The sequence below is a fragment of the Solanum lycopersicum genome, chromosome 6 (assembly GCF_036512215.1).
Source record: "Solanum lycopersicum chromosome 6, SLM_r2.1".
In the NCBI taxonomy this organism is placed as follows: Eukaryota; Viridiplantae; Streptophyta; class Magnoliopsida; order Solanales; family Solanaceae; genus Solanum; species Solanum lycopersicum.
Window position 1 is genome coordinate 25,923,892 of NC_090805.1, and position 16,601 is coordinate 25,940,492.

General features: G+C 28.7%; 1 protein-coding gene across 5 annotated transcripts; it reads left to right on the forward strand.

The window, feature by feature from the left end:
• Positions 1-13,129: 13,129 nt before the first annotated feature.
• On the forward strand, positions 13,130-15,873 carry LOC101251190 (probable transcription factor At5g61620). 5 transcript variants are annotated; one of them, XM_010323710.4, is made up of 6 exons: positions 13,130-13,499; positions 14,422-14,633; positions 14,971-15,024; positions 15,093-15,143; positions 15,262-15,366; positions 15,440-15,873. In XM_010323710.4, exons 1-6 carry the CDS (start codon positions 13,199-13,201, stop codon positions 15,704-15,706), a joined length of 990 nt encoding a protein of 329 aa, XP_010322012.2. In that variant the 5' UTR covers positions 13,130-13,198; the 3' UTR covers positions 15,707-15,873. The 5 variants fall into 5 exon arrangements, with proteins under 5 accessions (XP_010322012.2, XP_004240766.3, XP_019069781.1 ...); XM_004240718.5 differs by having other exon boundaries at positions 15,262-15,363; XM_019214236.3 differs by having other exon boundaries at positions 15,111-15,143.
• The last annotated feature ends 728 nt before the right edge of the window (positions 15,874-16,601 follow it).

Sequence of the window (16,601 nt, forward strand, 5' to 3'; positions counted from 1 at the left end):
TTGTAGGTGATATCAATTATTTTAAGGACAAATTACAGAAATACACACCTTTTATTTTACTTATTTCCATTATTCCCTATTACTTTTAAATATCTCCAAAATTTCTTATTTTTTAAATGTATTTGAGCTGCAAATTAATGTATCTGAGATAGTATTTAATGTATCTGGGCTACATATTATGTATTCGTACTAGTTTTTAATGTGTCCGAGCTACATATTAATGTATCCCAGACAATATTTAAAGTATCTGAGCTACATATTAATGTAACCGAGCTATATATTAATATATCCAAACTTTAATTATTGGATATGATTTTTTTAATTTTTGAGGAATTGATGTAATTAGAAACTTATTATGGATAAATTATAATTTTATATTAAAATTATTGTAACGACCTGTTTAATCGTTTTGAGCAGCAGACTTCAATTTTGGAGAAACTGGCAGAAACGACGGACCCCACGACGGACCGTCATGGCACGACGGACCGTCGCAGGGTCTCGTTTCAAAACACTTAGAAAAACTGAAAATTGGGTACTGAAATCGACTCTCTAAACTTTGTAACGGAATGGCAAGACGGACCGTCACAGGTGTGACGGACCGTCACAGATTCTTCAGAGAAATTGAGTCTCTGAACTCTGTGACGGGCAGCAGGACGGACCGTCGCAGGCGCGACGGGCCGTCACAGACTGCGCAATCCCAGTCTGGGTCGGATTTGTTGATACGTTTTAAGGGACGTTTTTGACTATTCTTGCCTTAATTATAAAGTTAGTGGGTTAATGTTAATAAGTCTAATTACTTGGGGGTTAAAAGAGGTAACCTTAAGTTAATTAGTGGGGCATTATTGCCATCTTTATTCTTAATTATATACTAGTTAGGGTAAAAGAAAGAGGGTTGGAATAAGAAAAAGAAAAGAACAGAAAGAGAGAGAAGGGAATCGATAGAGAGAGAGACGATCGAGAAGGGGAAACACAAAGCTTTGGAGAAAATTTGCTTGCTTGATCACTAATCTTCAGTGGAGGTAGGTTATGGTTTTCATGCTATTCGTAGTAAACTCTTAATAGCGAATGATATGTGTTAGTAGTATTATGAACCTTCTATATGCTTAATTGTATGCTTGCATGAATGATGTGATTATGTAATTGTGAATAAATAAGCATGATGAAGCTATTGAATCCCAAATCTTGAAAAGAAACCCTAATCTACTTTGTTAATGATGATGTCTTGGTATAAAAGAAGGCTTGATGAATGAAAGTAGTGAGATTAGGGGATCGGGTGCCACGTTCCGGTACCAGGATAGTATATGAGGATCGGAGTGTCACGTTCTGACACCAGGATAGAATATGGATCGGGTGCCACGTTCCGGTACCAGGATAGTATATGAGGATCGGAGTGTCACGTTCCGACACCAGGATAGAATATGGATCGGGTGCCACGTTCTGGTACCAGGATAGTATATGAGGATCGGAGTGTCACGTTCCAACACCAGGATAGAATATGGATCGGGTGCCACGTTTTGGTACCAGGATAGTATATGAGGATCGGAGTGTCACGTTCCGACACCAGGATAGAATATGGATCGGGTGCCACGTTCCGGTACCAGGATAGAATATAAGGATCGGAGTGTCACGTTCCGACACCAGGATAGAATATGGATCGGGTGCCACGTTCCGGTACCAGGATAGTATATGAGGATCAGAGTGTCAAGTTCCGACACCAGGATAGAATATGGATCGGGTGCCACGTTCCGGTACCAGGATAGTATATGAGGATCGGGTGTCACGTTCCGGCACCAGGATAGAATATGGATCGGGTGCCACGTTCCGGTACCAGGATAGTATATGAGGATCGGAGTGTCACGTACCGACACAAGGGGAATAAAGATAAAGAATCTTGAAAGATGTTAATATATTCAATCTAATGAACCTAATTCCCAAATGAGTATGATGAGGAGGCGTGAGTCCTCATTGATGAGCTTGGTGTTGTAACCAAGGGTTATGGTAAATGTAAATGCTGCATGCTAAGGATATTAGTTGATTTTATGATATTATCTGATATATACTGTTTTCTATTTTGAGTTGGTCGATGATACCTACTCAGTACTTGTGTTTGTACTGGCCCCCTACTTTTATGTTTTCTTCTTTGTTATTTGTGGAGTGCAGCAAACGTGCCATCGTCTTCAACTCAACCGCAACTCTAGCCAGTCTTCATCACTCCGGATTTCAGGGTGACCTAATGCTTCTAGCTTGGACTGGATCTTCCTCTTCATGTCTTGATGCCTTGAAGTTCCGGCATGGACTAGCTTTTATGTATTTTTAGCTTCTTAGAAACTCTTAGATTTAGTAATTTGAAGTAGATGTTCTTGTGATGATGACTTCCAGATTTTAGGGATAATAATAGTTATTGATTTTATTAACGAGTTTAAGTCTTCCGCATTACTTTCTGTTGATATTATATTGAAATGTTAAGGTTTAGATTGGTTGGTTCGCTCACATATGAGGGTAAGTGTGGGTGCCAGTCGCGGCCCGGATTTGGGTCGTGACAATTATGGGATTTATATATTTTTTTAAATTTTTTTTTACATGATTTCAAGCCCAAAAGTGGCCCAAAATCGAAAATTCAAAATAAATAAGAAACCTGGGAAGTAAACAAAAAACAAAGAACTGAAAATTGGTGACGAATATGAGTTCAAAAAAAGTACGCCATTTAAATTGAAAATTCATGTTTGACATCAGATATTTTTAGTTGGAGTATAATTTTGTGATATTTTAAATATCAAACTAAACTATTTGTATCTAATGTTAAATTTATGAATCAAATCAAACAATTAAAATTCAGATTTTCGACTTCGATTTTTTATTTGTTCTGCTAAAATAATCATATGAACATATAATTAACTTGTACTCCAAATATTTTTTTAGTCGTATCAAAATATAACTATCTAAATTGTTTCTTAAGAAAATAACACAGGATATAAGGTGAGTGATGAAACTAAAATATTCGACAAAAATGATAATTAATTTGCATAAAATAAACATTGCAAATTAATATGTCACACAATAAAAAAAAGATAGTTTATAAGTACAAAATCATGCTAAAATAAGTCAAAATAAGTGTTAGTTACGAGACAAACATTAAAGATAAATTAAAATTAGATTATGTATTTTAAATTTCCAAACCAATGTAAAATTAAAAACAAATATTCAACATTATTGTCATTTTTAGTGTTGAATTAATTTTTCTGTTAGCGTTAATATTAACTTGATTCTTATTTGAGCTTTTCTAGAGCTACTAATAGTTATGAACTATAACATTTATTGAACCATTTAAAATTATGTATTCTTCATTTATAACGAGATCAAATCAAAGTAACTGCTACAAAATAAAACTTTCGATTCAGAGTGGATCTTGATTGTTTGTCTTCGGAAGATAAATGGATCTTAGATTTGATTATGTTATGGCACAACATAAAAGGTTCAAAGGGAGTATTGTAGAGAGTTTTTGTTTGCTGGTGTTCTTCTAAGGCTTTATTTGGTTACTGTATCATGGATGTGGTAGTACCAATATTACTTTGATATAATCCTTGAAATATGTGTATTCAATAAGTAGTAATCTTAATTAAGATCGAGTTGTATTTTTAGTAATGAGGTATCCACCATGAAATTTTGGTTACATGATTTTTAACAACAAGGTGACATTAATTATACGACAGATACTCTACAATCATGATTTATCCTCAATTCATGTTTTCAACTACATTTCTTATTTACATACACATAATTAAACGTATATGCTTATCATGTATTCGAGATACATGTTTTTGGATATAACTATGAATTTAGATGCACATAATTAGATGTATATGCTTACTATGTATTCGAGATACATGTTTTTGGATATAATTATGATACATGATACATCAAATCAATACTAGATACATATAAAAGATACATGAATTTAATATTAGACATGTATTAATAGATACATAAAATTAATACTAGATATATATAACAAATACATAAAATTAATATTAGATATATATAAATAGATATATAAAATTAATGCTAGATACGTATAACAAATACATGAAATTGATATTCATGTATCTAAGTGTTTAGTTTGTTAGATACATCATATATTGACAGTACATACATCAAATTAATGAAATTATTATTCTAAGAGTAATAATTTGAAATTAACCAAATTACATTACCAAGATATACATGTTTTTATCTTGTATTAATAATATTAATGAATTTACTATTTCAAAGAATAATAAAATGAAATTAATTATCTACGTATTTTGAAAATTCTCAGTTACTCCTCTAATTAAGGAAATAAGTTACAACCTATTAATTCAAATAAATAAATTTTTGTATCTCAATTTTAAAATTTGACAAATACATTTATCTCATTAAATATGAGTGATGTATCATGAGCAGGAAATATGGTAGATGATGTCGGGTTAGTTTGGTCTAATCTTGATTTTTCTTAGTTAATTTATCGAACCAACCCTAATATAATTTTTTTTTAAATCAATAACAAAATCAAGTCAAATCGATCTATTAGTCGATTTTTTTTTTACAATTTGACTCGAACTATAGTTTGATTCGATTTTCAACACGCCTAATTAGGTGTAGCAAATTTTTCCATTTATGCAAATTTGCTAAAACTCCAATCATGTAAATTGTTTGTTATTTGAATTTCAATACTGAACTCTACTTTTAAGAAAGTCTCAAATTTAAAACATAAGTTTCATATTCAATCATACATAACTAAAGAACATGTAAAAACTGTCTAAATTTCTAATCAATCGTTCATACTTGTAAACATACTAGAAAAAAAATATATGGCACATGCCTTTTCCATAGTACAAGCTATTAAAATTCACCTTTGCATTTCATCAACACTAGTTTTCTCACGCAAATTTTTGATAACTTGGTTATATGCATTTCAATTTCTCTTATTTTCTCCCAATTATCAACAAGCTTGATCTTCAATTTATTTTTCTGACATAGCTCCATCAGTTTCGTAACTGGTTGAATTCCAAGTGTTTCCGGTGTTCTTAGAGGCTGCAACATATCTTTTACCGTCTGTAAACAAAATATACATTTGTATTGCATCAATAGAAAACCCTCAAAGGATACCATAAGCTATAATATATATATATATATATATATATATATATATATATATATATATATATATATATATATATATATATATATATATATATATCGTATGAATTCTAGATTGAATAATATAATTACCTGCCAAATTGTATCATAGAGAAATTACAGTCGATATGAATTGCGCCAATTAAGGCTTCAACTATATCTGCAAGAACTTTAGGGGGATTAATGCAACCTAATGAATGCAATGGGTACTCCAATGTAGAACTTCCGAATTCTTCCACCTAAGAAAAACAACAAACATATGAATTTTTTAAGATATTCCGTTTGTTCGATTTAATTTTTCGGTGCTCAATTTAATTTGGTAAAAATTGAAAATTAATTTGATTCAATATTATTTTTTGATTTGCACTTACTATATAAAAAAAACTTAGATAGATAAGATATAAGAAGAAATAAAAGGGGGAAGAAAAGGGGGAGGGGTGGGGAGGGGTGTTGGGATGGGAGAGGTGGGGGGGGGGGGGTTAAAGAATGAAATGAGAAATTTTTTTTAAAGTGATACAACTGAAATTAGAAATTTGTATTACAAATTCTATTGTCTATGAATTCTTTTAGATATTTATGAGGAAAAAAGAGAGAGAAAAGAAATAGTAAAAAAAAATTAATCAAATGATAAATGTTTATCTTGACCTAAGAGAGTTGATTGGAGAAGAGGAGATTGGGTAGTGGGGAGAATGCAAAAGGTAAAAATTAACTTATTTTTTAATTTAAAAATAAGAAATCAAATAATTGAAAACTTAATAATATTAAATTGAATAGATTGAAAAATACAAAAAACATAGAAAAATCAATGTGGTCTGTTATTTTGATTTTAATCGAATAATGTTGGCGAAGATAGCATAAAAAAAGATTCCTTTTTAAAAAAATTCAAAAAAAAATAATTCAAAAACACTTTTTGTTAGTGTTATTAGAGTAATGGCATGGGGGGGGTGGGGGGAGGTGTAGGGGTGATATAAAAATGAAAAATAAATAAATTTAAACTATTTATTAAAAACAATTTTATTTTTAAAAAAATATGACGAGAAAATCCTGGGTGGGGGGCGGCTACGGGTGGACTATGAATGGGGTGACATAAAAATGAAATTGTTTAAATTTAAAATATTTTCAAAAATAATTTTTTTTTTTTAAAAAGAAAAATTACGGGATGGCCTGGGTGGGGGTGGAGGGATTGCGTAAAAAAAAAATTTCAAACTTGAAATATTTCCAAGAAATTATTTTTTAAAAAAATTGACGATGATGGTACTATAGGGGGTGGCCTGGGTGGGGCTGGTCTTGTAATGGTGGAGTAGGGGGCTGGTCTTATTGGGTGGAGCGGGGAGAGGGAGGAAGAGGGGGGGGGGTGAAAAACAAAAAAAAAATGAAATATTTTTCAAAAGCAATTTATTTAGGGGTAGGGGAGTAAGGATGGTAGAGCTTGGGTGAGGTAAAAAAATCTGAAAATTTCAAATATTTATGAATCTTTTTTCTTGGGGGGGGGGGGGGGGGGGGGATAGTAGTTTGGTGGAAGGGATAAAAACATATTTTAAATTTTAAAAATAAGTAATTTAAAATTTTTAATTTGTTTTCTTACTGTGGAGTGTCGGGTAAGGAGTACGGGTATATATGGTATAAACAAAAAAATTAAAGGATGAAATAAAGTTTTGGGAGATGTTTTTTCTAATTTTTGAAGAGAAGTTCTTTTCCTTAAATTTGAAGAAATGAGTTGATTTGGGAAATATTTTCCAAACATTTAAGCCAACCAAACATAAGAAAATTGAAAAATATTTCCGAAAACATATTTCTATTCGTACCAAACACACCCTAAGTGGGATTACAAAGTAGCGCATCATGGCATCAGAGTCTATAAGAATTGAGAAACAGTTTTTTTCATCCCCATAAATATAGCTCTATTTCTTTCTACCACTTATAAAATTACACCATCTATATTCATGGTAAATATTTTATCATAAAGAAAATGGAAAAGGGCCTAAAATATCATTTAAGTACCAGAAATGGTACAAAACTACCCTTCATCCACCTTTTGGCTCCAAAATATTCTTTAGGGGTAGGGGAGTAAGGATGGTAGAGCTTGGGTGAGGTAAAAAAATCTGAAAATTTCAAATATTTATGAATCTTTTTTCTTGGGGGGGGGGGGGGGGGATAGTAGTTTGGTGGAAGGGATAAAAACATATTTTAAATTTTAAAAATAAGTAATTTAAAATTTTTAATTTGTTTTCTTACTGTGGAGTGTCGGGTAAGGAGTACGGGTATATATGGTATAAACAAAAAATTAAAGGATGAAATAAAGTTTTGGGAGATGTTTTTTCTAATTTTTGAAGAGAAGTCCTTTTCCTTAAATTTGAATAAATGAGTTGATTTGGGAAATATTTTCCAAACAATTAAGCCAACCAAACATAAAAAAAATTGAAAAATATTTCCGAAAACATATTTCTATTCGTACCAAACACACCCTAAGTGGGATTACAAAGTAGCGCATCATGGCATCAGAGTCTATAAGAATTGAGAAACAGTTTTTTTATCCCCATAAATATAGCTCTATTTCTTTCTACCACTTGTAAAATTACACCATCTATATTCATGGTAAATATTTTATCATAAAGAAAATGGAAAAGGGCCTAGAATATCATTTAAGTATCAGAAATGGTAAAAAACTACCCTTCATCCACCTTTTGGCTCCAAAATATTCTTTTCATCCACATATTGGCTCCAAAATACCCTTATCATTTACCTTTGGGTTCAAAATTGACCATTTATTTAACGATTATATGTTAAACTATTTAAATTTTTTTAATATATAGCGCTCAACTATTTGTAATAATTTAATTTATAAATATAATTTATAAATCAATGTACTACCCACCCAATACTAATTAAACCAAACCCAATTAATAAACCCGCTCCATTATAATGCTACAATAAAAAGGCTATTGTCAATGAGTGTTTCCAAAAATTTAAGGCGAAAATGTTTGTAGAAGTATATTATCATACATTCAAGTCCGGAATCAAAACATATTATAATTCAAGTGTCTAAAACAAAATTACCAATAAACTTAAAAGTCTGACTATGTTCATCTTAATTATTTATTCATCTCAGTTATGTGATGTTACTTAATAGATAACTTTTTTAAAAAGAATATATTAAAGTTTTAATATTTAAAACAAATAATAAATATTTATAAAATTATATTTACAAAGTGCATGAATTAATTCAAAATGTACTACTTCTTTACTTTTAATCATAAAATTCGAATTCAAGCTTGAAAGAGAATCTTTTTGAAAGTGTCCTTCTAAATAAGTGACTCAACCTAAATTTAATTGGGGCTTCAATTCGGATTGAATAATTTTGGATGTCATTTTTCAGTAATCAGTAATTTCGTCGTGTTTTAATAGTGTTTAGGGCTATTTTGATATTAGAGTTAGTTTATTAATGTAAAATTAACATCTCACACACATTTAAGAGGATAAATATCAAGTTGTAATCATACTCTTTAAAAATAAACTACTTATAGCATATTATCATCATCTTATAGCACATCAATTAATAATATATTAATTAAAAAAATATCTAAAATAAACTATTTATAGCATATTATTATCAAGTTATAACATATTAACGAATAATATATTAATAAAAAAAATTATTTTATTATTTAACTAATAATTATTATGTTTAAATAATTAATTTCATTTAGTCACTTACTTTTTTATCAACAAAACCTTTTAAGTTATTACTGATTAATCAATTACCTTTTAAAGTTTTTAATATAAATAATAAATTATTAAATATTAATCAATTACCTTTTAATGTTTTTAATATAAATAATAAATTATTATTTATTAAATATTAATTAAACTTCATATTATATAGTTACCTTTTAAAAAACAAAATCTAAAAATTAGGGATTAGATTTTAAGTAATTTCATATTGTATGGTTACCCAATAACTACCCACCCTCATATCAACAAATACTCTTTTATCTTCCCCCAATACATTCAACATCTCCCCTATTTACACGTTTCTCTTTCTACCGTATTAAGTTTGCACGCCTTTTTTCATGTTTCTCTCTCTATTAATCAATTAAAGGCAGCACACGTTTCTCTCTCTATTAATTAATTAAAGACAACACGCCTAATTTCTCTGTCATATTAAATATGAACATTGTATGAATACTGTATGAACATTGTATGAGTAGTATATGAACATTTTATGAATGACAGTATAGTTCAATGTATATTTATAATGTATAAGCATTGTATGAATTAAAAATGTCATATTGAACTTTGACAAATGTAACAGAAACAAATGATATATATATGACAATTTTTTACGAAACCAAACTTTATAAATGTCAATGATAACAACTGCACTCAATAAAACAAAACGTGTTTCTAACAAATGTAACATTACAAAATCATTGTTTTTGCACATGATAATTTGAACATGTCTTTCTATTGTGTCCAACTTGACGGCATCTACTGCAAGTCATTTTTGTCCTTTTGAATTTCACGTCAGCAAACCCCTTCCATCTTTCAAGTTTTGGCCTACCCGCTGTACAAAATTAATGCAAAACATATATTCTGATTTCATTCGAAACATATACTGTAATTTTGAAAAAAATAAATAGACTTTCATACACAAATGATACACGTTTCTTATAATCTTCATAGACTATTAAAAAAAATTCAGACTTCAACGTTACACAATCAGTTCATATAATTAATACACATTTCATGCATAGTTAATATATCATTTATTGTCCTATACAATACCCCGATTAAACAAACACAATACATTTTCAATACAAAATTAATATAAAACATATATTATAATTTAAATAGAAATATATATTGTACGCCAAAATTTATCAGGTTACTAAAAAAAAGGATGTGAAATATGCAGCTATGAAAATATTCTTGAATTTTTAGAAAAAATGACTTATACGTTGAAAGCAATCTGAAAATAATCGTGAAATTTTTGAAAGAAGACTACTTGTAACGTTGATCCAAATATGTTTGAAAACGACAATGTGAAAAGTATTCTGAAAATCCAAAAATATTTGTTATTATCTGGTAGAGTTTTTTAAGGAATTAATTCAACAAAATAATATTATTTTAACTAACTAGAGATATTTAAGGCAATGATGATAATTTGAAAATGTTTAATATCCCTAAAAACGTGCTAATCATATATTTAACTTTAATTAAACTCCCTAAAAAGTGCAACTATTCATATTAAAAAACGTGCTACTTGCATTAAATGTAGCAATTAATAAAGAAACAAAAGTTTCATAATTTGTGTTGTCAGTGTGTTAATTATTAATATTAATTATTAATTATCCGTTATTACTTTATCCCCTTAATTTGTAATCAATTGTTAATAACAACTCTTTTTAATAAATTATAATTAACAATATGATTATTAATAAAATGCTATAGAGTGAGATATTAAATGCTACATAATGAAATTGAAACTCTAATGCCATAACTTGATAATATTACTATATAAAATGCTATATACAAAATTTACACTTTATTAATTGGGTGAGGTTCAATTAGTAATGTGTGGGTATTGAGTTGGTTAATAAATGATATTAATAAATTAAAGGGGAAACTGTATATAATAGCAAACTAATAACCTAAAATAAATGAAGTAACTAGAGTTTGATTTAATTGTGCTCCATAGCAAACGTTTGCAAAAAAATGTCAGGCGTCTCTCTCCCAAATATTTTGCTCGCCACTCTCCTCCAATCTCTCGCTCGCTTCCTCACTTTTTATACAAACACAAGAGTATAAAAATTGTATAAAGCAGAGAAAATTGTATAAATACATATATTTTTGTTCCCTCTCTCCCCTCTTTCAGATCTCGCTAGCCACTCTCCCAAATCTCGCTCGCCACCCTCGCCTTTCTCACTTATACAAACAGAAGCAAAATATATAAATTATTTTTTATTTGTGTAAAGCGTGAGAAAATTGTATATACACATGCAAGTACATATATTTTCGTCCTATACACTTATAATTATACAATAAAAATGCTCCCCTGCCCAGTTTCTTTTATCTTTCTCTTTCTCGTTTTATAGAATTTTAAAATTGTATCTAATTTCTCTCTTTCTCGTTTTATACAATTCGATTCAATTGTACATTCCTTGTCAAGTCTCTTTTGTCTTTCTCTCTTTCTCATTTTATACAAATTCAAATTGTATATAATCGTTCTACACACTTATAATAATACAATTTATTTTATACACTTCGTTTTTATACAGTTCTCTGCCCAAGTGTTTTTCTCTTTCTTGTTTTATACACTTCGTTTTATACAATTTGCTTCAACTGTATATGTATAGCGAATTATATAGTTTCTATGTTTGCTATGGAGCGCAATTATGCAAACTTTGCTATAGCATACAAATATGAATATTTTATTTGCTATATGTGAAAGTTGCCCTAAATTAAATTATATCCAATAGTTGAGCGCTAATTATTTTAGAAAAATATTTACATAGTTTAAATTTGAAACCGTTAAATATATAATCAATTTTTAACTCAAATGTGGATGACAATAGTATTTTGAAGCCAATAGGCGGGTGAAAAGGGCATTTTGGAGCCAATAGGTTGATGGAGGATAGTTTTTTTTACCATTTTCGATACTTCAAAGATATTTTAAACCCGTAAAAAGAAAACTTAAAACTCATGTCTATCCTTTTTTTTCCACTTAAAAGTGAAGAAAAATCATGAATTTCACGTTATATCCTCACGAGTTGGCAAAAGACTTAAATTTATTATTAGAATTTTATTAATTATAATTTATTTAAAGACGCATGTATTTATTTTTCTAACAAAATGTATTTATCTTTTAAAAATTAAATTTTTATAATACATTGACGATCCCTCCACTTTATTAGTAAATTTCTTTTAGACATTTGAACTATGACTTGATTTTATTAAAAAAATTATTTTTATTAGACGTTCTTGATTTAAATTTTGGGGAAAAAATTGTGTGTGTTTTTCAAATTTATATCTATAAATATAACTACTCTTGTGGCATTAAACAACACGCTATAAATCACATGACAAATTTATAATTATACAATGACAAACAAACAAATTTTTGTAATTATTAGTCTGAATTTATTTAGGTTATCTATTTTCCATCATAATAATTACCTAACATAGGATGATATTCTTATGGATGACGCTATGCCTTCCAATTTTGTATCCATTGACCCCAATTTATTAAGGAATAATCTTAACCTTAGTTATTGCAAACATGGTAAAAAAAATCGAAAATCTACTAATTTGCCATCAAGAAAATTTTAAAAATATAAGGCAAGTAGCAATTTCTTTCTTCATACGCAAGTAACACTTAAAAATGTCTTAATAATTCTTTATTTCAACAAAGTCCACGATTATCCATATAAATATATTTATCATAGATTTTTTTCCCTTTTATTTCCCCAACCTAAATTACAAATTTTCCTTACATGCATGTTTCTTTTTGATTGTGTTAACACAATTATTAATATTTTTTCCAAATATATCTTAAACCAATACTCAAATTCTTTTAAACTAGATTACAAAACTTGGATTACGGACTAAAACAAAAAGTCTGCAATTTTTTTTAACTAACTATGATAAATAAGGAGTTTTACTTAAGCAGTATCCTATAGGATTTGGTTACATGTATATATCTAATAGAATGATAATTATGAAACTCCTAAAGAAGTTTAAATAATAAAAGAACTAAAAATCTATTTATGCTAAATAGAGTACTATGTATGTAAAGAAAATAAAATAAAAAAGGTAAGGGTACAAAATATTTTTAATTAATTATTTTTTTTGTGAAAAGTCAAAGTTAATAACTTACACGGCAAATAAATCATTGGTGTAACCTATAAATATGCACTTTCTCTAGTTTTACATCCTCTTGTATTGCCAAGAATTCGAGAAAACTTCGTCTACTATACTATTTTTTTTGTAAATGAAAAAGAAAACATAAGAAAAAAATGTGAGTATGGCAAAAGATGCAAGGAAGTGTTCACATTGTGGACATAATGGACATAATTCAAGAACATGTAATTCGAAAGGAATTAAATTGTTTGGAGTTCGAATCGACGATAGTAATAATACAAATCAGCATAGGTTTGTTGATACAAAGATGAAGATGGGAGACTATGAATCTATAAGGCGGAGCAAAAGTTTGGGAAATCTAGAACATGCCGCTGCCGCCGCCGCCAATTATGATCACAACGGCGGCGTCGAGGCGGGATATCTTTCCGATGGGCCAATTATTTCTATCAGACATAGAAAAAAGGGTTAGTTAACCTTTGCAATTGAATTACGTTACTTGTTTAAAAAGAATTTACAATTGCGATTTTTGATAGTATCTCAATAAACTTAGGGCCTCATGTTAAATATCGTAGAGACACTTTTTTTTTTGTTGAGTTGATATATATTAGGGTCAAACACCTCTTGAAGCAAGTTAAAGATTTAATTTATTGTTGCTGCAACTTACAATTGACAACCCTTAATTAAATGAAAATGTTGCGTCCATCATTAAATTGAATAGTTATAACATATTCAATTAGTTAAAACATATTTCGTATATACAATGATGCTATAACATATTCAATTAGTTAAAACATATTCTGTATATACAATGATGTATATATATATATATAGGATATATGCATATATATATAGGATATATGCATATATATATAGGATATATGCGAACATGTCCCCCATTGAAGTGAATACAATGAGTGATATATGTATATAATATACAATGAGTGATATATGTATATAATATACAATGAGTGATATATGTATATAATATACAATGAGTGATATATGTATATAATATACAATGAGTGATATATGTATATAATATACAATGAGTGATATATGTATATAATATACAATGAGTGATATATGTATATAATATACAATGAGTGAGATGTTGGATCATGGAGTGATATTTGATACATTATATATAATTATATTAAAATAATATTTATTCTCACATAAAAGAAAATACTACAATTAACTAAATATTATTCCATTTTTATTATTATTACGACTAATGTGCAAGTAAAATTCTAATTGGCAATTCATTTTTTCATAGAAAAAAATATGTTAATATCGTATCGTGTTGTTATATTTGTTATATTGTAATTAATTATTCTACTTTTATGAATTAGTATTCTATATAAATAATAATATAATTTTATTTAGGAACCTCTTGGACTGAAGAGGAACATCGTTATTTCTTAATTGGATTAGAAAATCTTGGTAAAGGCGATTGGAGAGGAATTTCCAAACGTTATGTACCTTCAAGAACTCCAACACAAGTAGCTAGTCATTCTCAAAAATATTTCATTAGAATAGCATCAATTGAGAAGAAGAAACGTCGACCGAGTGTGTTTGATGTGCACTTAAAAAATCCGGTAATAATTTTTTCTTTCTTTTTGCATTACTGTTTAGTAAAATTAGTAATATAAATATATTACCTTAGATCTTATTATAAGAAAATTATTTATTAATATGAAATTTTATTAATTTAATTTAAAATTCTAAAATATTTCGATGTTTAAAATATATACTTTCTTCTTTTATCTTTTATATTTATATAAATAATAAAGATCTTGTACTTATTTTTAGAAATACCAATATTTTTTTAAACAAAATAAAACTATAATAGTATCCATTATGAAAATTGTTGCCCCCTTGAGCCACCCTTACTTTCCTATTCCTATCTTGATATTTTTTAAATTTTTTTTGCAGAATTCACATATTCCCTCCAAATCTTCATCTTATATTCCTGAAGTCTCTAAGGAGGTAAGTTTTTATTACCTTAAATAACAAATATTACCTATGATTAGCTTATTAATTTGAAATATTAACAGACAAGTTTTCCTTTGAAGCAACTATTTGACACATGTCAAATTAAAGGACAGGTAAGTGTGTATATATATATGTAAATTTTTTCACATTAATTATTGAATTTAAATTATATACACTATATTTTTGTATGTACATAAGTTAAATTCATAGTTATACCGATGCTATTTGCAGGCTAGCAAAGGCATTCCTAGTGCAACTCGAGAAAGGCCCCCACTTTCACCGTCACCAATTAGTAGACCTTTTGGAGTCCCTAACTTAGCCCACATGCCTTACGTAGTAACATATCATTTTTTTACGAAGTAAATTTTGAATACGTCACTGATCTAATATGTCACTTATTTATATATAGGTTGGAGTTCCTCAGAATATCCAAGGTGTTTCATCATCCAAAGTAGGACCAACAATCTCATGGATTCCGATAGTGAATTTCCATAATGAGAGTCGTGTTCATCTTAAAAATTCTTCACAAGGCCCCCTTCCATTTGCACCTTTTGTGGCACGACCAACTATTGGTGTATTACCTTCACAACCACCTTCTCAAGTTCAATCTCAACCAGGACATTCTACTCCAATAACAAATAAAGATGGGGTTAACATAATTATTGGAGCTCTTTGATTTTTGAAATTCGATTTTTTTGATATCTTATTCTTTATATGACAATAAATATTAGTTGGGCAATTTTTGGGTCGTTATTCTGCCTAGCTAGCTACTTTTTTTAATTTGTTGAGGTACAACGAGAGTGTGAATTTTGCAGCGATTGAATTAATTATTTGTTGAATTCATGTTCTTGATCTTTTATTTAGCATAACATATATCATATTGGTATCATTTTTTTAAAAATCTTATTATAGCTATAACGTCTAATCCAGTACAATATCAGTTCATCAATGAACTTTTCTTTATTTCACATATCATTAATTCTAACAAGGATTGAAATAGAAGGTATGATCCATTACGATGAAGAATTAGCAAAAATATTACAAAACATTATGATGATAAAAAAAAAAAACTTAAGAAGCTATGTTAGAAATTTGAAATCAAAAGAGGTTGCTTCGTAAGAAGAACATTCTAGTTATGGGTGTGACAATTGTTCAAGTTCTGCTTCTAGTTATATCGAACAAAATAAGCTATGGTCGATTTAAAACGTCTTATCTAATGTGTGTTTTGAATGGAAGAATGAAAGTCACACACTATGCTGACAATATGTTGAGAATGAGAACAACAAAGAAGAACAAAATGTGTGAACCTGGTCCTTGTACATTTTCCCTACATCATTGTTATAATGTAACTAACTTACTTCCATTAATTAGTTAAGTTGGTTACAATTAATTGTAAGTCAGTTAGAATAACCAAGTGTGATCAAGATATCACAACTACTATAAATAGGAACTTTACAATGTAACTCAATAATTTTTTTTTGGAATAACAAATATTCTTTTTCTACTCTTCTTCTTCTTCTTCTTCTTTTTCACTTTACATACAAATCTACATGGTATCATAGCCATATCAA